The 27577-nt window shown below is 43.4% G+C and overlaps 1 protein-coding gene across 2 annotated transcripts; it reads right to left on the reverse strand.

The window, feature by feature from the left end:
• LOC106567056 (extended synaptotagmin-1) lies at positions 1-25803 on the reverse strand. Of its 2 annotated transcripts, none has more exons than XM_014135893.3 (31): positions 24843-25803; positions 23455-23496; positions 19004-19138; positions 18615-18688; positions 18395-18467; positions 18103-18192; positions 17923-17978; positions 17238-17358; positions 16816-16992; positions 15043-15125; positions 14833-14881; positions 14107-14196; positions 13784-13879; positions 13539-13610; positions 13326-13412; positions 12646-12795; positions 12192-12377; positions 8402-8578; positions 8134-8216; positions 8007-8055; positions 7749-7838; positions 7453-7548; positions 7128-7199; positions 6907-6993; positions 6510-6656; positions 5757-5884; positions 4833-4919; positions 4146-4283; positions 2320-2425; positions 2179-2228; positions 1-2084 (listed from the first exon to the last, which is right to left on the reverse strand). In XM_014135893.3, the coding sequence occupies exons 1-31, from the start codon at positions 25200-25202 to the stop codon at positions 2057-2059; spliced, it is 3279 nt and encodes a 1092-aa protein (XP_013991368.1). In that variant the 5' UTR covers positions 25203-25803; the 3' UTR covers positions 1-2056. The 2 variants fall into 2 exon arrangements, with proteins under 2 accessions (XP_013991368.1, XP_013991367.1); XM_014135892.3 differs by having other exon boundaries at positions 4833-5009; positions 24843-25801.
• Positions 25804-27577: the final 1774 nt, after the last annotated feature.

The following is a 27577-nucleotide window of genomic DNA, read 5'->3' on the forward strand; positions in this document are numbered from 1 at the left end:
TTTTACAGCAAGTGCAAACGTTTAATGAAACAACTACGACACAGACATTCAGTGATTAGGCATATGTGTTAAAGCAGCAGCAGTCTTTCTCGCTCTCTCTCTTCGTCTCTCTTTCTCTCCCCCCGTCTTTCTCTTCGTCTCGCTCTCTGTCTCCATCTTTCTCTCCGTCTCTCTCTCTCTCCTCCCCCCCTACTTCTTTATATTGCCTACAAACATTTCATAAAATGTTCAAGCCTTAGCAGTGAGATGACAGCAGAGGGAAGGGAATTTCCTTGCTATTTTTTTTCTCCTGGACACAAATTAAGCCTAGTCCTGGACAAAACAGCACTCTCCATGGAATATGCTTCTTAATATAGGATAGGATTAATCTGTGTCTAGGAAACCGTCCCTCAGGGTTCTTTCAGGGTCTTTTATCTAAGACTAAGTGGTTTATAACAAAGAACTTGTAACATGACTCTGACTGACTTATAGCAGACCCCAGGTCACTATTGGCACTACAAATACATACAATTACACACACATACTGTATACAACACAATGCTGCCTTGGAATGTGAACATACATGAATTATATAGCTACAACATTCTCTTGATCAAATAAAAGCACAGTGATTCGGATATTGCAATACTGTAAAGCTAGAATGTGTAACATTCACTGGCAAATGTGATGTTCTGGGTTATTTCATAATACTTCTCCTGAATTATAAAATCAACCCTCAAATATATTTATGATTAAAACATTTAAAACTTCTTCATTTGGGACAGAATGAACATATAATCATTAAACAAATTGTGCACAAGTATTGGAATACATAAGGCAAAAATGTAACATATAAAAACAGGATAATAGAAGGAATTGATGAGTTAAAACATTGTTTTTTTAAAGCATCATTAAAATAATTTCAGGAATCAGTAATCATTTCATTTGGATTGTAAACATCCATGATGGTACGTAAAGTCATCACGTTAAGTTGTTGATATCTTTGGAATGAAACCACTTAAAAACAAATAAAAATATAAAAAATTACTCTGAGAACAATTCCTTTTTTGAGTAAATAACTTAAGTGTTTAGAGTTGTTCTAACCGGTTAACAGTTGAAACTGTTCCGGATTTCTGCTGCTTTTGTGGTGCTCTGGGGTTGGTTGATAAAAATGCATAATCAAACATTAAAAGAAACATCAAAACATCAATGTGATTGAAGCTAAATGCCTTTTGTGACTTAAGTTAATAAAATGTAAGTGCTTTGGTAACATACACTGATGTACAAAACATGAAGGACACCTGCTCTTTCCTTCACAGACTGACCAGGTGAATCCAGGTGAGAGCTATGATCCCTTATTGATGTCACTTGTTAAATCCACTTCATTCAGTGTACATGAAGGGGACATTAAGCCTCAAGACAATTGAGACATGGATTGTTTGTGTGCCATTCAGAGGGTGAAGGGGCAAGACAAATATTTAATTTCCTTTGAACGGGGTGTTAAGGAGTGCGACGCTGCTGGGTTTTTCCACACTCAACAGTTTCCTGTGTGTATCAAGAATGGTCCACCACCCAAAGGACATCCAGACAACTTGACACAACTGTGGGAAGCATTGAAGTCAACATGGGCCAGCATCCCTGTGGAACGCTTTCAACACCTTCTAATCCATGCCCCTGACAAATTTAGGCTGTTCTGAGGGCAAAATGGGGGGTGCAACTCAATAGTTGGAATGTATTCTTAATGTTTTGTGCAGTCAGTGTATATTTCTATATTTCATAGTTGCTTTCATATCAAATATCTATTTCAGCCAAACAATCTTAAATAAAATGTTCTCATGACTCTGGATTTAGGAATCTTCTCTTTCCAGAGCCTTCATAGCACAGTAGTAACACATTGATTGGAGGAATTGAATTTACAGATGAATTGGGGTATTGTTGGGATGATATGTAAATGTAAGCAATTCTTCAGTGGTGGCCCCATTGCTCATAAGCTGAATAAAAATATAAAACAAACTGAACTGAAGAAGTGATAGTAAAAGGAACATTGCACTGGGGGAAAGCGAGGCCATCCTCTCATCTAATTGGTCTCCTCTACCAAATCGTACCTGAAAAAGTAACAGATAGGTAGCTTATCAATCAAAGTAATATGGAATGTGCATGAATGAATATAGAAAAGGTAACACATGGGATGGCACCTACCATTGTGCATTGCCACTCTTCAGGTCTATCTGATCCAGATCCAGCTGTAACTAAACACAACAACGAAAACACGGGTCAGAGGTCATCTCAAAAAGTGCTTAAACCAGGACATACATCATTAGATAGCCTACAGTAGCTTACCTTTCCAATGAGCTCTCTCTCCCTGCTCATGAAGGAGACGTTGTTTTTGACAGTCAGGTCTAGTCTTCTCTGCATGGACTCCTCCAGAGAGAAGTCAAAGTCAAACCTGCACACACAGAAAAAGGAAAAGAGAGAATGGCAGATACAGGGATATGACATAACTCCCTACTGTAGAGCTGCTAGTTTGATATACAGTGCCTTCGGAAAGCATTCAGACCCCTCGACTTTTTCCTCATTTTGTTACGTTAGACTTATTCTAAATTTGATTAAATTGTCTTATTTCGTCATCAATCTACACACAATATCCAATAATGACGAAGCAAAAACATATTTAGAAATGTTTGCAAATTTATATATAAAAAAAAACTGAAATAACATTTACATAAATATTAAGACCCTTTACTCAGTACTTTGTTGAAGCACCTTTGGCAGCAACAGCTTGGCACACCTGTATTTGGGGTGTTTCTCCCACTCTTCTCTGCAGATCCTCTCAAACTCTGTCAGGTTGGATGGGGAACGTTGCTGCACAGGTATATTCAGGTCTCTCCAGAGATGTTTGATCGGGTTCAAGTCCAGGCTCCGGCTGGGCCACTCAAGGACATTCAGAGAGTCCCGAAGCCAATCTTGCATTGTCTTGGCTGTGTGCTTAGGGTCATTGTCCTGTTAGAAGGTGAACCTTCGCTACAGTATGAGGTCATTGGCATTCAGGCATTCAGACATGACACTTGGCATTCAGGCCAAAGAGTTCAATCTTGGTTTCATCAGACCAGAGAATCTATTTCTCATTATCTGAGTCCTTTAGGTGTGTTTTGGCAAACTCCAAGTGGGCTGTCATGTGCCTTTTACTGAGGAGTGGCTTCTGTCTGGCCACTCTACCATAAAGGCCTGATTGGTGGAGTGCTGCAGACATGGTTGTCCTTCTGGAAGGTTCTCCCATTTCCACAGAGAAACTCTGGAGCTCTGTCAGAGTGACCATCAGGTTCTTGGTCACCCTCCTGACCAAGGCCCTTTTACCCTTGATTGCTCAGTTTGGCAGGGTAGCCAGCTAGAAGAAGAAGCTTGGTGGTTCCAAACATTTCCCATTTAAGAACGATGGAGACAACGTTGTTCTTGGGGACCGTCAATGCTGCAGAAATATGTTGGTACCCTTCTCCAGATCTGTTCCTCGTCACAATCCTGTCTCTGAGCTCTATGGACAATTCCTTCGTCCTCATGGATTGGTTTTTGCTCTGACATGCACTGTCAAATCAATTGTATTTACCACAGGTAATCAATCAAGTTGTAGAAACATCTCAAGGATGATCAATGGAAGCAGGATGCACCTGAGCTCAATTTCGAGTCTCATAGCAAATATTTATGTAAATAAGGTATGTTTTTTGTATTTAATATATTTGCTAAAATATATTAAAACTGTATTCGCTTTGTCATTATGGGCTATTGTGTGTAGATTGATGAGGACTTTTTAAAATCTTTATCCATTTATAGTGTTAGGACTTCAGACAAAAATGCAAACAGTACCAGATACTATTACACAAAGACAGCAGGAATAACTCTGGGCCCTAGTTAAGGTAACTTTGGGGCGGCAGGTAGCCTAGTGGTTAGAGCAAAGGACTTGTAAGCGAAAGGTTGCAAGATTGAATCCCCGAGCTGACAAGGTAAAAATCTGTCATTTTGCCCCTGAACAAGTTCCTAGGCCGTCATTGAAAATAAGAATTTGTTCTTAACTGACTTGCCTAGTTAAAGGTAAAATTAAAAAATAAACATGGTCAGGAAAACTCCTGTCCTTACACATTCCCTCTGTCTCCTGATGACCCCTTCTGTCTCACCTCTCGTTGAACTCAGGATTGAGGTCTCTTTTCTTGGTGTTGGTCTTTCTCTTGGTGGTCCTGTTCTTGTCTGGCAGAAGGATGAAGGAGACATAGGGGTCGGACCCGTCCTTAGCGGACCCACAAGCTGGCAGGCCCCTAAAGGCAAACAGAGAACAAACCGGGTGACTAACTGCATGTGGACACAATGTTCACTGGCTCCATACAAATGTAGGATCTTAATTTGATCCCCCTGTTGCAGGAGAACTTTCCTGCGATGCAGGAAATGTTAAACTTGTAGTGCATTTGAGATTTTAAAAAGCTTCTGAAGTTGGTAATTTCCCTTACAAAAAATGTATCATTGTCCTACAAAAATGTCCATGAATTATAATCCACATAATAATTCACATTTCCTGTTGCTGCAGGATTATTTTCCTTAGCATATACATTAGGGCTAGCTTTCCCCCCTTTTTTAAGGTGATTTATTCATTAATTCATTCAAATACAATAAAAGAATGGCTTAACATTCATAAATACATGTTTTTTGGGTTTTTTTTTTAAACGCACACAACATACAACATAGATATAACCTTAATTTTCTAAGTCTAGTGACTATACACCACTAGCCAGTCGGTCGGTTCAGGACAGACCTGCAGGCAAGGTACAGTGATGCACAGTGCATTATGGGTATTGTAGTTTGGGACATACCTGCAGGAAAGGACGGTGATGAACAGCCGGTTTTCCTCTATTGAGTAGCCAATTTGCAGCTTCACCTGGCCGGGGCTCTGATCAACTCTGAGCGAGGAGACACAGGTAGACAGGGGGAGAATCTCAATTGGTTTTGCTCGACTCCTCGCGTCCTCTCCTCCGTCCTCTCCTCGCATCCTTTTGAAAAAGGTCAAAGGTAAATCGAGGGGAGGAGGCGAGGGGAGGAAATGTGGAAACAAATGCGCTTTTATGAAATCAGACTCTGGCAAATGACGTTTACAGAGGAGGAATCACAAAATCTATGTAAAATGATAAAAACAAAATGTAGGTAGTTGCGCAAGACATTTTATAGATAAAAGGATGAGTAGCATATCATTTCTAAAACGTTTGTGGCAAATGTCCAAACTCTTGCAGTAGGACTCCTGTAGCATACACCTCAGTATCCGATGCCGGATGAGGCAACCGAGAAGAGGAGCAAACTCCTCCGTTCGCCTATTAACGAATTGACACAGCTCCTTCATATGGTGACCCCTTAATGGTTTCCGGGTCACGGAGGAGAGGAGGCCGGAGGAGTCGAGGCCAAGACAGACTTTTGCCCAATTGAGAATCTCCCACGGTTACAGTTTACATGGATTATAAAAATGTATTCATTCCTTCATTTATGACCCAGAGTTTTTCCTGGTCAGGTCACGAGTTCAGGTCCCACTGCTGGCCCTAATTATGACGTTTGATTACAGATACATGATCATTTTAAACTACAGAAAAGCGTTATTTATTTCTATGGTGAAGTACAGTACAGAGAAAAACAACATGTGCCATTCTGGCCCGCTGGATATTATTCCTCAGTCCTCACTGTACTATACTGTAATGTGACCGGGAAAACAATGGGACATTGATGTCAGTGTGAGCTTTAGAATGACTCACAGTTGAGAGAGCGGTGATCTGTGTCGTAGGTTTGGTTCAGTGTCCCTTCTGTGGATGACATGGTCTCTGTCCTCACTGCCCTCCTTAGTACCATCACTACGACACACTGCCAGCTGGGTGTCCAAGATCTGCAAGACAAAAGGCTGTTTAATATTCCTCTCAAGTTTCAAGCTTCAGTTTATTCCGTAACAAAAAAAAAAGGTCATTTCACACATGGTCTCGACACACTTCAGAAAAACAGATCAAATATGACATTTATCAGTAAGAGGCACGTGACGGTAAAATGATTATCAGGATAGAAGGTATTAAGAGAGCACATGATGACGTTAAAGGAGAAAGAGGGGGTTCAGAGCAAATGCAAATCATAGACAATGCCAATGTCTGAACTGGATCATTCATGCAATTGTGTTGTTTTGGAGGAATAGTCATGGGACAAGTGGTGAGTTTGTGAGTCTCTGAGTATGAAAATCATATGACAGTGCTGAGTTTGTTTGGTATAGAGAGTGGGTGTATGAGTTAGACATGGGTTCAAATAGTATGTTTTCTTTCAAATACTTTGAGTGTTTAATTGAGCCTGCCTGAAATGCCAGATGGGTAGAGTTTACACTTTAGGGACTGTTCCATTGGTTCCGTTATGCCAGGCAAGCTCAATCTAGCACAGATAACGCATTTGGAGAAAACAAATACTATTTGAACCCAGGTCTGGACAGTGGTGAGTATGGTACACAGAGTGTCTGTTTACTTTGAGTTTACCTTGAGTGTGGCCCTCAGTAGTATCTGGCTCTCAGGGAGGGCCCCGTCCAGACTCAGCCATCTGTCCAGCACCAGGCCCTGCTCTGACAGAACCTCTCTCAGTGGTAGTACCACCGTGCCCAGGGCCTGGCCCCAGCTGTGGGACAACTATAGTACAGAGGAATAGAAAAACATGAACACATTCACGCACACGATGATCAGAGGTAACAGGAAGTACCATACTTCCTTTATAACTTCGTCCACAATCACTCCCAATGTCACCACTCATTCTCCCAGCGTCGAATAGGTGTAATCTCTGTATGAAAACGTGCTAACAGCATTATCAGCCCTCTTACGCCCCATTCAAACAGAAAAACAAATGTATACTATTCAACCCTTTGCAGACCCTTTCTCTCACCTTCACTATAAGGAGTTCCTCTTTAGGGTCACGAACCAGGAAGTGGAAAGCTTCATCCCACCGAGGAGACGTAGAGCGCTCGCACACCTTGGAAAAAGAGATGGATGGAAAAACCAAAAAGATACAAATAAATTGTCTATACTTCATTTTGGTTTCTCTAGTAAGCATATATAGTATGTAAATAGATCAGGAGACAAGAAGACTTGAAGAGGAAGTGTTACCTTGGTCTTGTATGACATGGCCTTCAGCAGAATCTCTGCCCCCACTTTTGGCTCTTTTCCATTCTTCTTCAACTGTGAACATGAAGAAGAAAAAAAGATTAGTGTATTAAAGAAATGAAAGGACTGCAGCAGAATCTACATCACCAAATGTACATACATAACAAATGTACAAACCAATAATGTAAGGTCATAAAGTAGTAACAAAACCAAAAAAAGTATTGTTGTATATAAACACTGAGGAAGTATTGTGGGCTATATAGAGTCACAGGACAACAACAGCAGCAGCATGAGATCACACAGCAGGCTAGCAGGCCCCTGGCCTCACCGGCAGGCTGTGTGCTCTCTCCACATACACAAACAGCACAGCAGCCGACGGCACTGCCTTGTTCTGGTACTGCTGCTCGGCCTGGAACTGAAGGATCTGGAGGGTTCAGAATTATAATACACCGTTAGAACCAGACACTGGTAGAGCAGAGAGACACACACACAGAGACAGAGAGAGATATAGAGAGACAGAGAGAGATTTATTTATTTATATATTTATATATATAAAAGTGAGAGAGAGATATATATATATATATATATATATATATATATATATATATAACAGGGGGAGTTAACCTGATCTAGTCTGGCGGACTCTGAGAGCCTGGGGAGCCACTCCATGAACAGGTGAACCCGACCTGACTTCACATCATTCAGAGTGTACCACTGTGATAGAAACAGACACATGATTACCAGACTACCATTATCAGACTATGAGAGTATCATTGCAATACTGTATGACACACATATTTTGGAGGCATAGCTCTACCACTGGTCATATAGCAAACACAGAAAAATCTGTCATAAAATCTGTCACGAATCGTTAGACGTTACCTCATCAGTGAACTGTGGGCTGATGATGTCTCGCAGGTTCAACTTGAACCTGTAACACAATGCATTCACGTATTTCATCTGGCTCTGAGTCGTTTTGGGGCAACATGTCGTCTGGTCAGATCCTCACCTGCCCAAGAAGTCATCCTGGTCCAGATCTTTATCAAACAGCTCAAACTGGATCTCCTGACCGGGCAGCTGGGTTAGGATGATCTGAGGAAGCCCAACACAACACATATACAACAGGTGCTTAATGTCTCCCAGAGTCTAAATCCCACATTCATTAAATCCAAATCATTATTGTTTACTGTGTGAGAGCACAGATCCGCTGTGTCCTGAACCTCATTTCATCTAAAAACGGAAATATTTCCGACATCCAGTCACTGTGCTCTTTTTACCTCGTAGAGTTCGTTCCAGTAGGGGTTGAGGTTCTCTTTGATGGTGTGGCTGCGGAAGGTGACTCCCCCAACCCTGATCTTGACGTAGGGGTCACTCTTCCCCTTCACCATGCCCCCCATGAAGTTATCCTTGGCTATCAGGTTACTGGCCTCCACCAGGTGGATACGCAGCACTCCCTACGGGGGGGAAGAAAGAAAGAAAGAGAGAAAGAGAGAGAAAGAGTCGTGTTCAGCATTAGGAGGCTCCACAAAGATATAATCTGAACGCGTACTTGAGCTTCCTAAAACACATGGGACTTATAGTAAATACACATTTTTTTATGTATTACCTTTTAATGTGGCATGAACACAACCAGTCATGATGTTGTCATCACTTCAGAAAGTAGGCTAATGTTACCTGCGCACGTTCGCCCACTCAAAAAAATTATTCCAGCATCCAAACAGTGCACTGTACACCCTCCATTTGATTCATGGAAAGAGACGCCAAACATTGTTGTGATTCGGCGATTGTCATTAGGCCTACTCTTGAATTCATTGATGCGGCTTGCTGACAAATTGATCTTTTTTGTAAAAAAATTAAATTAAATAAAGTTGGGACACCTGAAAAGGGGCTGAAATACGGGATGCAAATACAGCTGTGTCTGTCCCGAGCTCATCTGCACGGGAAACTGAGGGCCCAGTTGATAATGTTGTAAGTTCCCTAGCGGGCTGGACCCAGTCAATTCAATGTTGTAAGTTCCCTAGCGGGCTGGACCCAGTCAATTCAATGTTGTAAGTTCCCTTGCGGGCTGGACCCAGTCAATTCAATGTTGCAAGTTCCTTAGCGGGCTGGACCCAGTCAATTCAATGTTGCAAGTTCCTTAGCATGCTGGACCCAGTCAATTCAATGTTGCAAGTTCCTTAGCGGGCTGGACCCAGTCAATTCAATGTTGCAAGTTCCTTAGCGGGCTGGACCCAGTCAATACAATGTTGCAAGTTCCTTAGCGGGCTGGACCCAGTCAATACAATGTTGCAAGTTCCTTAGCGGGCTGGACCCAGTCAATACAATGTTGCAAGTTTGCTAAGGAAAGCTCAAGACAGACAGAGAGAGGCAGACAGAGAGAGGCAGAAAGAGATAGAGAGGTAGAGAGATGAATGCCATTGAAAGAACCAACTGTCACTGGTTTATACCAGCTGGGATAAGATTTTATGTTCATAATTACCACTGTAGCAGGACAAAATTACATTTGAACCAAATAGGAGAATTGTTCAATTAGAGACCCCCCCAAAGTTGGACTGTTTTGCATTAATGAGAGCTTATGTCTCATTCGGGGGGGGGGGGGGCTAAGCCTTCCCTGACCCCCTGTAATTGGCACACTGGATAGCATACTGTCATGTGGCCCTTTCTGGGTGTAGATCGTGGCTCCCCCCCTCCTCTCTCTCTCTCTCCTAAGCCAGGTTTTATTATCTCAGGTCATAAATTCCTGGCAGAGACTCTCTCCCCCTGGTCATGCAGAAAGAGACAGAGAGAGCACAGAGAGAGAACAAAGGACTTCTCTTGGCCAAACTCCTAAATTCCCAAAATGGGAAAATTCAACAATATTTCTACTTTTGAGAATGTGGGAGTGATCCGCGGACACTTAAGGGACAGTTATGACGAGTGTGTTTCATTTGGTGATCTCATGAAGGACAGGAAACACACATAACGGTATCTCTTAAAGTGTACATTTCCCAGCTATCAGGTTTACATCTAAATATTGTGAAAAGTATGTGATTAACCATGAAACTATTTGTGAAAATATGTAACGTGATGTTAACCTTCTAAATGAGAGTATGGATTTTCAAATAAAGATTAACTAGTCAGTGGCCACACCCCCGTGAGCCCAGACATCACATTAGGCATCATAGAACCACCCCTTCTTCGACAGAGGATAAAACCCACTCCTGAAGAAATTCCCACCAAAACATGCCAGGTGACACTGGTGTGTGAAGTAGTTTAAACTACAACATGCCAAAGAGACCCACGGTAAGCCGGACGTCTCGAATGGTTAAGACCACACAAACCATAAGACTAGAAAACCATCCCAAGTGGAGCATTGGCTACATGTCTGGAAATGGTTCAACTCTGAGACTTTCGATTCACTACAGAAGGAGCAAATTCTAGACGAGACGAATTACTAGTCTGCAGCTAGAAATGACGTAAACCTAGAACGAGAATACCGACAAACGCCGAAGCATCTATCCTATGAGTACATTTCTGAATGGTACTCTGAAGTATCCATTCTAACCACCTATAACCACGAAAGACTTTGTGACTTCAATGAAAGTTAACCAGAGACTCTGATGAACCCTACAGGACGATCGAGGATTCCAACAGAGTAGACAATAACGACATACGAGCATAAACATATGTACACATTGCAATTATTCTCGAATGAGCGGCCGTTCATGTGCAAAGGATTAGCATTTCAATGAATATAATTATAGACTGTGTGTAATGAATGCATTTTGTCTTTCCTGCTCTTTCTCAGTCCCACCCCTTTCCTTTTGTCTACCAAGACGTCCTATCGGCTTAGCCCCCTAGAGACTTTTCTATCATTGTTAGTAACCAATATTTACTGTTTGTTATGTATTTCTGTGATTATTGATTTAATTATTTATTTACTAAGCCAATTTGTATATTGCTGATTCATAATTTTTGCTAGGGTTCGTGCAGATAACATAGTCTCTTTCCAAACGTCCTAAAATTCTAACAAGGTAATAATAAAACATTAATGAGAATGACTAATCGATCAGATATTAAAATATCTGAAGAGTTATATTCGGAAAATTCTAGCTCTGTAAATCAACATTTTCCGTGGTGCCCCGACTTCCTAGTTAATTAAGTTTACATGATTAGTTTAATCACGTAATAATAATAATTACACAGAGAATTGATTTGATAAAATAAGTCTTCACATTTAATGATAGTAAAGACATGACCATACAGCTGAATGGGCATGTCTGTTAGCATCCCGAAAACAGAGGTCCTATGTCAAAGGTCATCTGATGCTTCACCTGAATCACCCGCATTCTCCATCTCAGACTCCTCCCTGGCCATTGTACCACACCTTAAATACCTTGGAAGCATCCACTCGGGAACACTGCAACATCGACCAGGATATCCACAATCAGATCAAACAGGCCTCATCCTCATTTAGACGGCTAAGGAAAAAGGTTTTCAACAGCAGCAACCTGCACCTACCCAACAAAGTTGCAGTGTACCAGGCAGTATGCGTATCTTCACTCCTTTATGGATGTGAAACATGGGCAGTCTACGGCCAACACTTAAAACAACTGGCGTCCTTTCACAGAAAATGCCTCCAACACATTTTAAAAGTGACCTGGCAGGATAGTGTTCCGCACTCAGAGATCCTCCAGAGAAACAACTGGAAGAGCATTGAGACGTCCCTCACACGCAACCAGCTTAGATAGCTCGGCCATGTCATCGGATGCAAGAGGACCGCCTGTTGCGAAAGACGCTGTACGGACAGCTACAACTGGGCCGTCGCTCTGCAGGTGGGCAGAAAAAGCAGGCTAAAGGACCAACCGAAGACATCACTATAGAAGTGTGGGATGAACTCTGCCTCCCTCCAGACTGTTGCTGCGACCTTTCCACCTGGCGCGGCCTGCTCCGGCCTCAACGGGACAGGCCTTTGCGTGCTCTGTCTGTGGCAGACTGTGTGCATCCCGCATCGGATTATACAGTCATCAGTGAACACACAAGCTGTAGTGGAAGTCAGTGTGTGTGTGTTTCAGTTAGCGGACTCACCTCACTAGCAAAGTCCGAGTCAGGGGTGGTCTGCTGGGGTCGGATGGGTACAGGTTTAGGGGCTCCACTCACTCCCCCAGGGGCCACCTCTGATGAGATACCCCCATCTCCGTGGCCTGACCCTGGGCTTAGGGGGTGAGGAGATACGGGGCTGGTAGGAGAGGCATCCTCATTTAAATACAGCACCTATATCAGGAGAGAGAAGAGAGGGAGATACTTAGTCGGAGACATACATTTTAGGACAGGTTATGCCATGGCATCACTGTGTATGTGTTCCATGTGTGTGTGTGTGTGTGTGTGTGTGTGTTTGTAGGTGTGTGTGTATATGTGTGCATACGCATGCCTGCATGCACGCGTGTGTTTGCATACTGCGTGTGCCTGCGTGGGTTTTCTGTGTGCGCGCTGTGCTTCCCGTGCGCGCTTTCCTGCATTTGTGTGCGTGCTCCCCACCCACCCTCAGAACAGCGTTGATATAGATGCGGCTGGCCTGGCCAGAGTTGTCCAGCTGAAACCACTGGTCCATGCTGAGGTCAGGACTAGCCAGCAGACGGGACAGAGGGATGGACAGACTGCCCAGAGACAGAGCCCGGTCATCATCCTTCACCTGGAGGGAGGAGGAGGAGGAAGAAAGAGGGGGAGGAGGAGAGAGGCAGATGAGGAGGAGGTTGGGTGTTTCACAGAGAAAAGGTAAAAAGATGTGTGGATATGATTGACAGGTGGATAAGGGCGGATAAGGTTTGATATTCTACAACAGTGGTGTGTGTCTGTGACATCTGCAGTAAACGAGGATCCACTCGTAACCACTGTGACGTGGTTACCACTGTGACCCATTACGAGAGACAGAGATGGATAGAGAGAGACAGATGGATAGAGAGAGAGACAGAGAGAGAGACAGAGATGGATAGAGAGAGAGAGATGGAAAGAGAGAGAGAGAGAGAGAGATTGATAGAGAGAGAGATGGAAAGAGAGAGAGAGAGAGAGATTGATAGAGAGAGAGAGAGAGATGGAAAGAGAGAGAGATTGATAGAGAGAGAGAGATGGAAAGAGAGAGAGAGATGGAAAGAGAGAGAGACAGATTGATAGAGAAAGACAGCGATTGATAGAGAGAAGATAGGCTTGTGGATATCTTATTACCTGAATATCAATTTCCTGTTTGCGAGGGTCCTGGATGTAGAATGTGAAGGCAACTTCCCACACTGGGTCAGTGGTAAGATAACAAGTCTAGGAACCATAGGGGAGAGGATACAAGTGATGGAACATGAGAGAAATACACTAACCTAGAGCTTAAGGCAAATGTACACTATAGTTATTAAGACCTTCTGAGGGCCTATGGAGGTGAATTCCTACCTTACTCTCCTTGGTTGTGTCTTCTACGGACAGCTGCACCATGGGGCTGGGGTCCTTGTTACCCTTTTTCATCTGAAGCCCAACATATAAAACAGATGTGACACACACCAACAGCCAGCCACAGGGGACATAATGAAGAGAAGCTTTTGCTATTGTCACAGCTAATGGGGGGGGGAGGGTCAGAACAGACAAAGACCGCAGCACTGCAGCCCAGAGCATCAGTCAGTCAGTCAGTCTGTACTCACAGGCAGGTCTTGAGCCCGGTCCAGATAGACAGCCAGGATGGCTGCAGAAGGAGGGTCTGTTGTCTTACAGGTCATATTCTGGTTCCTCTGGATAACCTGATCACCGGGGAAGACAGGGCTTTAGTGGTCCATCGCCATGACTACAGCTTAAATGCTGAAGGCGTAATGAGATTTCTATCCAACTTGCAACGGCAATGTTTACAAACTACATCACAAGCACTCCTTATTCTAAAAATGTGAGGGGAGTCTACCCAAAACCATGCAAGCATTTTATTTGACCATGGGAACATGGTAGTGATACAGTGATGTTGTGTAGTGGGCACCTCATTGAGTCGCTCAGCAGAGGACAGCAGAGAGAGCCACTCCAGACGGAGGTGAACACTGCCAGATGGTACATCCTTCAGACTAAACCACTAGTAGAGAAAGAGAGGGGGGTTTAACGAGAACTTCAGACTGAACCAATGAGTGTTGAAGAGGGGGGGTGAGTGCTTGAGGTGGAATGACAAAGATACTCATTCTAGGTGGTGGTAATCGTTTACATTTTAAAGTAGCGGTGTTTAGAGCGAATATTCTAGAATAGCCGGTACTCAAGCAGTAGACAATATGAGGTGGTGATTCTCTGTACTGATGTGCACTGGCACAGTTCAAACACTAGGGGGGGGTCACGTTATTGTAGTGAGACGGTGGTGAGCCCAGAGAGCCAGAAGGAGATCAGGAGGGAGGCACACTGGGTCTGCATGACACCTGCTGCTTTAAACGGGATTACCAGATCCAACCGTAATTCAGTCTACAGCCGCGTCTTAAGGGCAGCCTTAATTCCAACTCATTCCAGCTTTTACTATCTTATACGAGATACGGACAATAGCTGGTAGAGAGAGATATACACTATACCTCAGTTAAAATTCTCATTGACTGGAGCTACTTCTAAATAGTGAAAGTAAATTACTTTTTACTGAACCAATACTATTGTGACGTGTCAGACTTACTTTCGATATGAAGTAAATAAGATGAAAAACTAAAGCATATAGCCATTAGCACTTGTAACTCACCTCGTCTAAAACTCTGGCTTTGTGTACGATATCTAGATCCATCTTGACCCTGAGAGAGAGAGAGAGAGAGAGAGAGAGAGAGAGAGAGAGAGAGAGAGAGAGAGAGAGAGAAGGAACATTACAACGTAGCACAAGTGCATTTGTAACTGCGATGGAGATGGTGTAACAGAGAAATACAGAGAAAGCGCGAGGGAATGACGACGATGCTACCTGCCCAGGAAGTCATCCTGGTTCTGGTCTTTATCAAACACCTCCACCTCCAACTCCTGACCAGGCACTTCATGGACAATCACCTGACACACACACACAGTATAAAACACATGTACACACGTAAACACCACACCAGATGACACAGTAGCAACAGTAACAGCAAACAACACGACAGACTGAATGTATATGTAGCAGAAAAGCTGTATAAAAAAAATATATATATATATTTGTACTCCGATGGAGTTGGTTAATAAAGAACGTCATTTCTTTAAAAATACAATATGACAGACACATGCGAATAGGATCAATTGAAAATATCCAAAGAGGTCCCATGTTTGATAGCTACATTATTGCAGAGCTATATAGCATCAAATATAAGGCATCTGAGTTTCTCCCAACAGCCCTGAAGTCCATGCTATCACACATACTCTGCTCCTTGTGCAAGACCGTTCATTTCTCATGATGCAGCAGAGGAAACAACTAAGAGATCAAACTAGATAAACAAAACCATCTCTATAGAAACCAAGGCCAGAGCTTCCCCTTTTCTTTGCTGCACAAAGCAGAATACGCTGCCTGAGGAAAACCTGTTTGGTCAAAACACTCTGCGAGGTAGTGCACTATTTAGGGAACAGGGTGCCATTTTGGGACGCACTTATAATATGCCCGATCTGCTCCTACCACTGTAAATATTGCTGTGTGGTTCACTGAAGTGGTATTTCTGCAATACGCAGGCCTTGTTTTTTGTGGGATTCTTACAGAGAGAAGCAGATAAAACAAACCAAGGGCAGTGCGACATGCGACATTCTCTCTCATAGCAGGCTGCAGTCGTGGAGGGCCGGTGACTCCCCTCTTAATGGACCGAAGCCTAAGACAGATGTCACACTCAGGGCTACAATCAGGTCACTACAGGGAGAAAGGCATTTACAATGGCGCTGTACAAGCAGTGAATGTCAACCCACTGGGCACAGACGTCATTTCAGCGTCTAGTTTTGATTTACATTGGGTCGAGTTGTCAACTAACATGAATTCAACGTGAAATCGAGAAGAAATGTCACCATGTCATTGGACTTATGTTCGATTTGGTAAAATTCCCTTACATTGATTACTTTTAGCAAATCCAATCAGTTTCCCACGTTGATTCAACGTCACATTGAACGTTGTTGCTGAAATGACGTGGAAACCAGTTTTCAACCAATGTTCTAATTTCATATTTTCATTTTGCTGACAATTTGCAATGTCCTCCTGAGTTGTCTTGAAAGGTGCTTGAAGTAAGGAGGATCTACTGTAACTATTTTGACTTGTTCAGTTGGTCTTTCACAGGGTTCCCAGCTGCAAGCCCCACCTCAATAACAGACACATTTAACAAGACTCATAAATATGCAATAACTAATAATGAGCTGGGGGACCAGCAACGCTCTGCGGTAGCTCTGAGTGATGAATTCAGCTTTAGACAGTCTGTGGTGTTGTATTCCATCTATTCTCCCCGCTCTCACATCTCTGAAATAATTGGTCGGAGAACTATCCCAGCTGTGCGCCTCGGAACGGTGAATATTCATCTTTAGACAGTAATGTATCAGTTTTCCCCCCTCTCACATCTCTGTCTTCTCAATCACTCTCTGTCCGTCTTCCACTCTTTCTCAATCTTCTCTCTCTCTCGTCACCTCAAACATTTTCTCTCTTGTCACCTCAAACATCTCTCTCTCTTTCCTCTCGTCACCTCAAACATCTCTCTCTCTTTCCTCTCTTGTCACCTCAATCATCTCGCTCTCTCACCTCATACATCTCTCTCCACTGTGGGTTGAGGTTGCTGTCCACGGTGTGTGATGTGAAGGTCTGTGTGCCCACACGCAGCACGGCATACGGATCAGACTTCCCGTCGATTATCCCCTTAATGACCGTATCCTTGGCTGTCAGCTCCTCAGCCTCCAGCAGGTGGATACGCACCACTCCCTGACAGACCGACAGAGAGGCATGATTAACACACAGTCTACATTTCGCCGTCCACTGGTTCCCACATTCTGCAGCTTTGCCCTGAGACATGGCTGTGAACTCCTACAGTCATATGTCTCAGTACAATCGGGTGTTTATCTACGTCAGTCATACAAGTAGGGTCAGTCAATCTGTTGTGTTTGGTAAATGCTTCAGTCTGAGTCTGACTCTCCAGGACAGGTGATTGAGTATTTCAGTGGTGTTACCCGTGGGAGAGGGGAGCGGAGCTGCGCAACGTGCAGGTTGGCCACCAGGGGGATAGTGAGGCGGTTGGGGAGGACCAGGTACGAGGCTATAGCATCCATTATCTTAGTGTCCGACATGGCACTGCAAATGAATGCAAGGGTGGTGTTGGGGACACACAGAGATGGGAAACAAACAAATAGACAAAGACTATATACTACTGCTGACAACATGAACATGCATCAAACATGATATCGTGGCACGTATGCACAAAGCGTCTCAGAGTAGGAGTGCTGATCTAGGATCAGTTTTGCAGATCAGCTCTTAATAAATTATAGTATATGGAAAGAGGGAACCTGATTCTAAGTCAGCACTCCTACTATGAGACGCTTTACGGGCTCTGGGTAATACACAATAGGACCAACAGCACCCGTTGAGTAAGGATGCGGTTGAGGCAGGGGACGTTTCCTTGAAATCATTTTTAGCCAAATGTGATTTCTCAGTCCCGTGAATACAATTAAATAAGAATGACAGACTGTGTCATTAAACGTGTTGCCAGGAATCTTTGATATATGATGTTAGCAACTAAAGTTAACTGAAACGTCACTGACAATTAATGATTTAATTGTAATATCAGACAATTAGCTACATGTCTTATCCACACACAATGTGAGCAGGGACACTGACAGAAAGAGCCCTCTCACTCACTTGAGTCCAGGGATATCCAGCAAGTTGGTCAGCCCAGTCCAGTTGATGTCCAGCTTCTGTGAAGGAGGATGTAGTTAAAGAGAGTCAACTTCAGAAGATGCTGCACCAAATGAATGAATGGATGGATGGACGGACGGACAGACAGATGAAGGAATGAAGCGATTGGTAACAGAGACTCACAGGCCTGCGTATGAAGAACATGGTGACGGCTCCCACCAAAGGGACGTCTCCAATCAGGGGCTCCAGAATAACCCTCAACATTCCATGTAGCTACAGAGACGGGTCGGGGGGAGAGGGCGAAACGGAGGAAAAGAGATAACGAGGGAAATAATTAGAGAGAGCGTCAGAAACTGAAAGAGAGAGAATGATACAGGATAGCTTTACATAGAAAGACTACACATTTGCAGGGGAAAATGGCTCATGTGCTGCACTCCCACCAAATCCCCAGCCACATTGTTCGTTCTCGCTTTACCTGTACTCCTTTCACTCCTGCTTTGCAAAAGTACTTTTTGATTTCCACATTGATCTCCACATCACCCGCATAGCTGGAGAGAGGAGAGAGGGGAGGAGTCAGGGGGGAGAACAGGGAGATGACGTAACTGTCAAGCAGCTGCTGCTGCTATAGACAATGGACGTGCTCTTCATCACAGAGGGTGGTGAGGGTAGCCACGCGTGCGGCGGCGGCTGCGTACCTAATGTACAGATCCAGTAAGACCTGCCGCTTGTCGTGCTCCGTGTGAGCCTTCACTCCCACCACCTTCATGGCCTGCGACAACAACAAAAAAAAACGCATCATATTGTGTTATCATGCGCATAGAAAATTCACAACATAGGCCGTGTTTACTGCAAGATGCTGCGTATAAGGTAACCTCGTCTGCAGGCTATTGGGGAGGAGGTCTGGTGCTAAGAAGTGTGTGGAAGTGTTCTGTATGGTCATTAGTGTCCGAATGAACCTGTCCATCTTCCTTTGTATAATGACAGGGTATACCAGAGCCACATATGTACATCTCTAGAAATGGCTTGGCTCTGGGGCCTACTATACAGTAGTGACATGGTGTCACGCAGGCCAGGGCTCTTGTACCTTGTCCCCTAGGTTGACTTTGGTGAAGCTGAGGGTCTGTAGGTGGGTGTTGGATGCACGTATGACTGGAGCAATGGTTTCGACCAGTAACTTCTCCAGATACTGGCCCACGAACGGCCACGCCTGCTGCAGAATCTAGAGGGGAGAGAGAGAGAGAGAGAGAGATGTAGTCATGCTTCTCACTGTGTGTTTACAACCTAATAAATATACATGAGATCCTATCATCATCGCTTGACCACGCTTCAAGGACACCTTTGTCATTTTTCAAGGACTGCAGCGCTTGCAGGCGATTTCACTGAATTTTGAATGTAAAATGTATCTGCATATCCGATCTGCATTAGCTTGCTTGCCAAAGCTCATTAGGTCACCATATGCTATGCCATATTCATTCCTATTTACGTTGTATAATCACATTTCAAGGCACAGATAGTAGGTTCTATAACAACTGATTAACTCTACTGGACAACCAAAAAGGACATGTCATGTACACGTCCCTTATAATTGACTGCATCTGCAAACGCAGAAAGAGGACCTGATAGTGAAAGATTTCACAACCTTAGAGCATGATGTCCCCTCCCCTGTACCACATATCCACTTACACCACAGGAAACCACGACCACATATCTGGTCGAGAGGCTCTTCCCATGACGGAAACACAAAAGCCGTGGCCCTGCAGTCAAATGACCTTGTGACCTCATGGGTGGAAGTTTATTCACATTTTTCATAATGAATAAACATTCTTCTTTTTTTATCTGCCAAAAATGTGGTGTTTCTGTGTCAAACAGTAAAACAAATTCAGTCTTCTGTGATGTATATAAAGAGTAATATTGGGATTCAAACTCAAAATGTAATACATTTCAACTCTATATCTGACATGGTCCAGGTGTCTTCTTTTCTTAAGTCCATAACCATGTGTGTGAGGTGTATACTTTTGTTTTAATGTAGATGTGTTTAAGACTACCAAGAAACACTGTGTGACCCTGATTTAGTCCACTGTTTGTGTCACACTGCTTTGCTTTATCTTGGCCCGGCCGCAGTTGTAAATGAGAACTTGTTCTCAATTAGCCTACCTGGTTAAATAAAGGTGAAAAAATAAATCCCAAAAAATAAATCAACTGTACATTTGATGGTTCACTTTTGTATGGTTCCACTGTTGGTCATATTATTTAAATCATACTGCCATGCAGTTGTTTATACAGCGAATTAATGGAAAGATCCATCTGAGATCTAAAGCTTGGCGTCACTTTGAAAAGGTGCTAATTTCTGAATCAGTGTGTGGGATTTAAAGGTGCTAATTTCTGAATCAGTGTGTGGGATTTAAAGGTGCTAATTTCTGAATCAGTGTGTGGGATTTAAAGGTGCTAATTTCTGAATCAGTGTGTGGGATTTAAATGTGCTAATTTCTGAATCAGTGTGTGGGATTTAAATGTGCTAATTTCTGAATCAGTGTGTGGGATTTAAATGTGCTAATTTCTGAATCAGTGTGTGGGATTTAAATGTGCTAATTTCTGAATCAGTGTGTGGGATTTAAATGTGCTAATTTCTGAATCAGTGTGTGGGATTTAAATGTGCTAATTTCTGAATCAGTGTGTGGGATTTAAATGTGCTAATTTCTGAATCAGTGTGTGGGATTTAAAGGTGCTAATTTCTGAATCAGTGTGTGGGATTTAAATGTGCTAATTTCTGAATCAGTGTGTGGGATTTAAATGTGCTAATTTCTGAATCAGTGTGTGGGATTTAAAGGTGCTAATTTCTGAATCAGTGTGTGGGATTTAAAGGTGCTAATTTCTGAATCAGTGTGTGGGATTTAAATGTGCTAATTTCTGAATCAGTGTGTGGGATTTAAAGGTGCTAATTTCTGAGTCAGTGTGTGGGATTTAAAGGTGCTAATTTCTGAATCAGTGTGTGGGATTTAAATGTGCTAATTTCTGAGTCAGTGTGTGGGATTTAAAGGTGCTAATTTCTGAGTCAGTGTGTGGGATTTAAATGTGCTAATTTCTGAATCAGTGTGTGGGATTTAAAGGTGCTCATTTCTGAGTCAGTGTGTGGGATTTAAAGGTGCTAATTTCTGAATCAGTGTGTGGGATTTAGTGTGTGGGATTTAAAGGTGCTAATTTCTGAATCAGTGTGTGGGATTTAAAGGTGCTAATTTCTGAATCAGTGTGTGGGATTTAAAGCGGCAATCAGCAGTAGAAACAATAACAAAGCTCCGACCCCACCCCCGTTTCGGTAAAAAGCTGAAGGATGTCACTGGAGAAATATAACCACCTTCAAAATCCATACACGTAGCTATGGATGCAAGAACTGACCATCTATGGAATCAAATGTATAGTTTTAACCATGTTTTCGGGCTATATAATGCTTGTTTACGTTTACAAGCTAATATTCTGGGTTCTGATGGAGTACGACAGTTGAGCTAAGCTCATGAGGCATTTAGAAGTTATAGTCTTCAAGAATCAAAGGGTACATATTGATTTGATTTAAAAGGCCCAAAGATTGATGTAGAAACTGCTGATTGCCCCTTTAAGGCAGTAGCACAAATACTTCCCATCTCACTGCCAAGCCATTCCCTTTGACGCTGACCTTCCCCTGGGCCCTGTCTGTTTGTCTGGGACTGGTCATGGGGCTGCGTCCCAAATGGCACCCTACTCCCTACGGGCCCGGGTCAAAAGTGGTGCACTAAATAGGGAACAGGGTGCCATTTGGGGCACAGCCATGATCTCAGTGATATGGTGTGCGGTCACTCACTACTCCCAGAACCCAGCAAATCCAGTAAGCGCTGAGCTACTCAATATGTTAAGAGTCTGTCAAGAGAGACTACTTGCTCAAAGACTATCCTCACTAACTAGGTACAGTAACTAGGTATCGTGCGGTGAAAATCCTCCTCAATAATCCAGGATTTAAACCAAGGGATTATGAAAGATACTGTAAATGCTCGTAAGTGAATAAAAATCCTAACAAGAATATAATGACATTCTGGCCTGTGTCATCCTATCTGTTGTTTTAGATATGGTCAAATTGTAATTGAATAACATTTGGGCTGTGCCATCCTATCTGTTGTCCTAAAGAAGTGAGATGGGGAATCAGGCCAGGGTCTCTAGTTGGAGCCTGCCAGGCAGAGAAAGAGGCTAGGAAGGAAGCCCCTACGCAGTCAGAGCACGCGGTGGGTGTCAGCCAGGCAGAGAAAGAGGCTAGGAAGGAAGCCCCTACGCAGTCAGAGCACGCGGTGGGTGTCAGCCAGGCAGAGAAAGAGGCTAGGAAGGAAGCCCCTACGCAGTCAGAGCACGCGGTGGGTGTCAGCCAGGCAGAGAAAGAGGCTAGGAAGGAAGCCCCTACGCAGTCAGAGCACGCGGTGGGTGTCAGCCAGGCAGAGAAAGAGGCTAGGAAGGAAGCCCCTACGCAGTCAGAGCACGCGGTGGGTGTCAGCCAGGCAGCTAGCCTGGAGCAGCCCTGGTTGTTGCTTGTGAACGATAAGCCGAGCAGATCACTCCCCTACAATATGTGCTTTGTCACAGAGACTTCATTACATCTCCCAGTGAGAAGGGCAGCCTTGTTTATTGATAATCACATCACCATCATCCTCGCTGAAGCTGCTGCTGGCACTAAGTGGAGATGGGAAGGAGGCTCGCTGCTGTGGCTGCTGCAGAGGGTTTAGTGTGTGTGTGTGTGTGTGTGTGTGTGTGTGTGTGTGTGTGTGTGTGTGTGTGTGGTCAGGGAACCTTTACACTCCCCCCTGACTCTTACTAGAGGATGATGGGTACTAATGGAGGGAGTGGAGCGCTGCCAGAGGCAGGATGTAGACACACACCGCAAACCAGGGCAACGATGGACAGGCACAACTACGCCATCCAGGCAGCACAAAGCTCCTCCATCACCACATCAGCACAACGGCTGTGTGTGTGTGTGTGTATATATGTGCGTGTGTGTTTATATATTTATGTGTGTACATGTTTTCCTATATTATCAGGACCAGAGTGTCCTGACAAGGTAAGAAAACAATACATATTTTGAAAAGCCAGGACTTTTTTTATGTCCTGAATTTGTTAAAGTGATATTTTAGGCTTAAGGGTTAAGTTTAGGGTTTGGGGTTAAGGTTAAGGTTAGTGTTAGGATTTGGGGATAGGTTTAGCATTAGGGGTTTTGGGTTAAGGTTAGGGTTAGGTTAAGAGTTAGGGTTAGGGAAAATAGGATTTTGAATGGGAATACATTTTTACTACCCAAAAAAGACCTGAACAAAGCTGTAGTGTGTGTGTATGTGTGTGTGTGTGTGTGTGTCTTGGGGTAAGGGTTTAGGGGTTAGGGAAAATAACCCACAAGGTTAGCCCCCACAAGACTGTGTGTATGCGCGCGGGGTGTGTGTGTGTGTGTGTGTGTGTGTGTGTGTGTGTGTGTGTGTGTGTGTGTGTGTGTGTGTGTGTGTGTGTGTGTGTGTGTGTGTGTGTACTACATACCTTGTTCATCCACTCAACTTTCTCCACATCCGGAAAGTTGACCTGCAGAGAAAGTGATGGTTAGATTTGAACTTTGAACTGCCTTTAAACAATATAGCAGAAGAGTATAACCTGGGTAGGAACGTGTGGAGCTCGTGAAATGGCTAAAGATTGACTTGAGACAGTAAAATGAAGATGTGTGTGTCTTTGTGGACATCGTGAAATGGCTAAAGATTGACTTGAGACAGTAAAATGAAGATGTGTGTCGTTTTGGCCATCGCCTATGTTTCAAGACAATGAACCACAGACCGACCCTAACCCTTTCCTCCAAAGCATAACCACAGTCACAAGACCTTCACAAGATCACACTGATCACGATCAAGTGTGTGTGTGTGTGAGAGAGATATCCTGTGATATCCTGTTGACATAAACCACAAAGATTGTGGTATAGTGTGAGTGTCCTGTGGAAGAGGGTGTTATTAAAGAATGTTGAAATAGTCCCATGACTTAGAAAGTTTTCTTTCTTTCCTGATATGGTCCAACTAGTCTCCCCCTCCCCCTGACTGATGTCTCTGAGTCATCAAGCTTCTGGCATCTAAAAGGAGAACCGTGGCACAACCCTCAAGTTCTAAAGAACCATGGAACTGAAACAGGAAGTGGGGGTGCACACAGAAAAACGCCTAAAATTAGGGTGGCACGACAAAACCTCAGAATGGAAACCCTCTCTTGTTAAATGTACGAGTAACTCACCGTCACTACTAGGCTAACTGTGCTAAATGTAAATACTGTAATACCTCTGTGGCCATCTTTGTTGGACTAAATGTTCATTCTGAATTCCACCGTGACATTTAAGAGTTTGGACTCATTCCCCCCGGCCCTGCACATTAAGAATGTCCAAATATAGCTGTGGTTGGATGGACTACAGAATGAAGAAGGTGAGGTGGGGGTTGGTAGGAACAGAGTACAGTAGGAAATCTAAAAGGTCAGGATTTTTTTTTTAGCAGCAGATGTTAAAAAGGAATGAGAGAGAGAAAGAGACGGAGACAGAGAGAGACATATTTGCTCATTAGTTATGTTTATAAACATTATAAACTGTGCCAGACAGTTTCTGGATCATTTGTTTACAGATGTAGACATATTTTGACAGTGTAAACAACGGAGTTTAAATTTTTTTTTTTATTATTATGACGAGTTAGTGTAATGCATTTCTAAGTCATTCAGTATTATTCTAAATCAAAGGGTGTATTTTATTCATTAAAATGAATGGAAATATTATATTGCAGACTGTGGCTTTAAATGACCAGATTGCAGACGAGATAGTGGGCTGCAGATGTGTTCTGTAATCTGCAGTTGCAGCAGCAGGCTGAGCCTATAGAGAACAGAAAATACAGTATATGTTTGTCACTTACCCATGGGGGTAATTCCCGTTTACTCCTAAAAGCCCTTGCAGTGGTGTATGCTCTCTCGTTCTCCAATACGTACATGGCTGACCGCAGCCGCATCACTTTCTCGTTGCGACTGTGTTTCCATCCCATGTAGACCATCAGACCGAACAGAACTAAGCTGATACTAAACCCGAAGTATCCTGCCAGGTAAACTGGCAAAAGTGTAGCCAGGCATTTTCCAAAGGACCACAACACGGACACCGCATGTTGGCCGGACGGTTTGGGTGGCTGCATCTCTTCCGGCAAGGCGGAATCTGCAGCCCCCGAGCCCGTGGCCATGCTCGGCCCTGCATCCCTAGATGGCGTCGCAAAATCCTTCTCCATGGAACAGCTACCTATGCAGTTCAGCGTACAGTGCCTTCTTGTTGGTGAATTACTAATTAAACGAAATCCGAATTAAGTTAAGCCTGCAAACCATTGACAATGGTTTACTCTATCGACACGAAATGTTCGTCTAAAAAACCTTTTGAATAGGTAGCCTAAACAGCCCAAACCCTCTCTTCGTGTTCGCACTGACAAGCAGACACAGGCAAGTGGATTCTAATATTTGTCAGACTTGAGAGGGCGTGTTTTCTAAGTGAAAGCCCTCCTCAAATCCAATAGAGAAAAGTCACCCTAAAATGAACTTGTTCCGAGAATAGTTGAAACGCACCGACTCCCCCGAACCAACCAGTCAATGAGCGACGTCTCCTACAAGAAAAAAGCTATTGCGCTGCTGCAGTTTTCACACACAAAAAAACCGCATAGCTAGCTTTCCAACAGACTGAGAATCTATTTGGAGTAGCCTAAACCAATACACACGGTAGGTAGTAAGCCTATGAATAAATGTGATAGTAGGCTAGACGACGTTCTTGATAAAGCAACCAACGACAGCAACCGCTCAAGCAAACCGTTATCTCTTGACGCCTGCCTGCTATAATGTGCCTATTTACCCACTGGTGAGTACACGTCTCCACACGTAGCGTTTTGGAGTCTAGTGTGTTGAATGTTCTGTGTTTTTTTTGTCGGCATGCTACCAGTTGGTTAGTAATTTAGTATCCGATTGTTAATAGTCCAACATGCATTTGTAAAGGGGAAAAATGTATAGCCTATGCGTTTATGTTTTCTATTTTTCATTTTATTTCAACCTCAAGACAGCCAATTCAAGTTAGAAAATGTCCTACAAAATAGGATACCCATTTTCAAAGCCAAGGAAGGCTATCCCTTGTTTACACACCACCACCATGTGACAGGTAAGTATCCTTGGCTGACATCTACTGGAACAAGTATCCTGTAAATACAACACTGTGCCACAGAGATCAAACCATTTTGCCTTCAGGGTATTTAACCTGTTTGTGTTTGTTCCAGCGTTTTTGAGGTTTTGGGTTTGATTTAGGCTAATTGAGTTTTTTAAGTTTATAACAAAATGAAGGCCTACATTTTATACAGGCCTAAAATCATAGAAAGGTGAATATAGCCTACCGTTGGCAACAATACAATAATAGTCTACATGAATGGGGTATAAATGTACAATAACATGTTTTTCCCTACAGAATTATCATTTCTTTAGAAGAGACGTATATCCAGGGAAACTACTTCTACCCAGCTACTAATGTAGGTCTACCGGTAGTCAAGGTTACCTGCCTGTTGCTTTGATAGCTCCACTGCAGAGCAGTCAGAGTATTTAGATAGAGCGCAGTTTATAGGCCAGACGTGAGTGTCTAATAATTCTGTATTTTGATTTCTCTCCTTACAGGTTTGAGGCACATCTCTAGGCGAGCCCACTATAGCCTGCTAAATACAGTGGGGCAAAAAAGTATTTAGTCAGCCACCAATTGTGCAAGTTCTCCCACTTAAAAAGATGAGAGAGGCCTGTCATTTTCATCATAGGTACACGTCAACTATGACAGACAAAATGAGAAAAAAAATCCAGAATATCACATAGTAAGATTTTTTATGAATTTATTTGCAAGTTATGGTGGAAATAAGTATTTGGTCACCTACAAACAAGCAAGATTTCTGGCTCTCACAGACCTGTAACTTCTTCTTTAAGAGGCTCCTCTGTCCTCCACTCGTTACCTGTATTAATGGCACCTGTTTGAACTTGTTATCAGTATAAAAGACACCTGTCCACAACCTCAAACAGTCACACTCCAAACTCCACTATGGCCAAGACCAAAGAGCTGTCAAAGGACACCAGAAACAAAATTGTAGACCTGCACCAGGCTGTGAAGACTGAGTCTGCAATAGGTAAGCAGCTTGGTTTGAAGAAATCAACTGTGGGAGCAATTATTAGGAAATGGAAGACATACAAGACCACTGATAATCTCCCTCGATCTGGGGCTCCACGCAAGATCTCACCCCGTGGGGTCAAAATGATCACAAGAACGGTGAGCAAAAATCCCAGAAGCACACGGGGGGACCTAGTGAATGACCTGCAGAGAGCTGGGACCAAAGTAACAAAGCCTACCATCAGCAAGGGCATTGAAGATGAAACATGGCTGGGTCTTTCAGCATGACAATGATCCCAAACACACCGCCCAGGCAACAAAGTAGTGGCTTCGTAAGAAGCATTTCAAGGTCCTGGAGTGGCCTAGCCAGTCTCCAGATCTCAACCCCATAGAAAATCTTTGGAGGGAGTTGAAAGTCTGTGTTTCCCAGCGACAGCCCCAAAACATCACTGCTCTAGAGGAGATCTGCATGGAGGAATGGGCCAAAAT

The sequence above is a fragment of the Salmo salar genome, chromosome 13, assembly GCF_965601325.2.
Source record: "Salmo salar chromosome 13, fSalSal1, whole genome shotgun sequence".
NCBI lineage: Eukaryota > Metazoa > Chordata > Actinopteri > Salmoniformes > Salmonidae > Salmo > Salmo salar.

Bases quoted from the DNA above. Each gene is read 5' to 3' on its own strand.
- LOC106567056 (XM_014135892.3), bottom strand. From the start codon at position 25,202: ATGGAGAAGGATTTTGCGACGCCATCTAGGGATGCAGGGCCGAGCATG. The intron at 18,468-18,614 runs GTACGCAGCCGC...TCCTCTCTCCAG, and splicing joins TTACTGGATCTGTACATTAG to CTATGCGGGTGATGTGGAGA. The intron at 7,200-7,452 runs GTGAGGCCAGGG...TCATGTTCACAG, and splicing joins AGAGAGCACACAGCCTGCCG to TTGAAGAAGAATGGAAAAGA.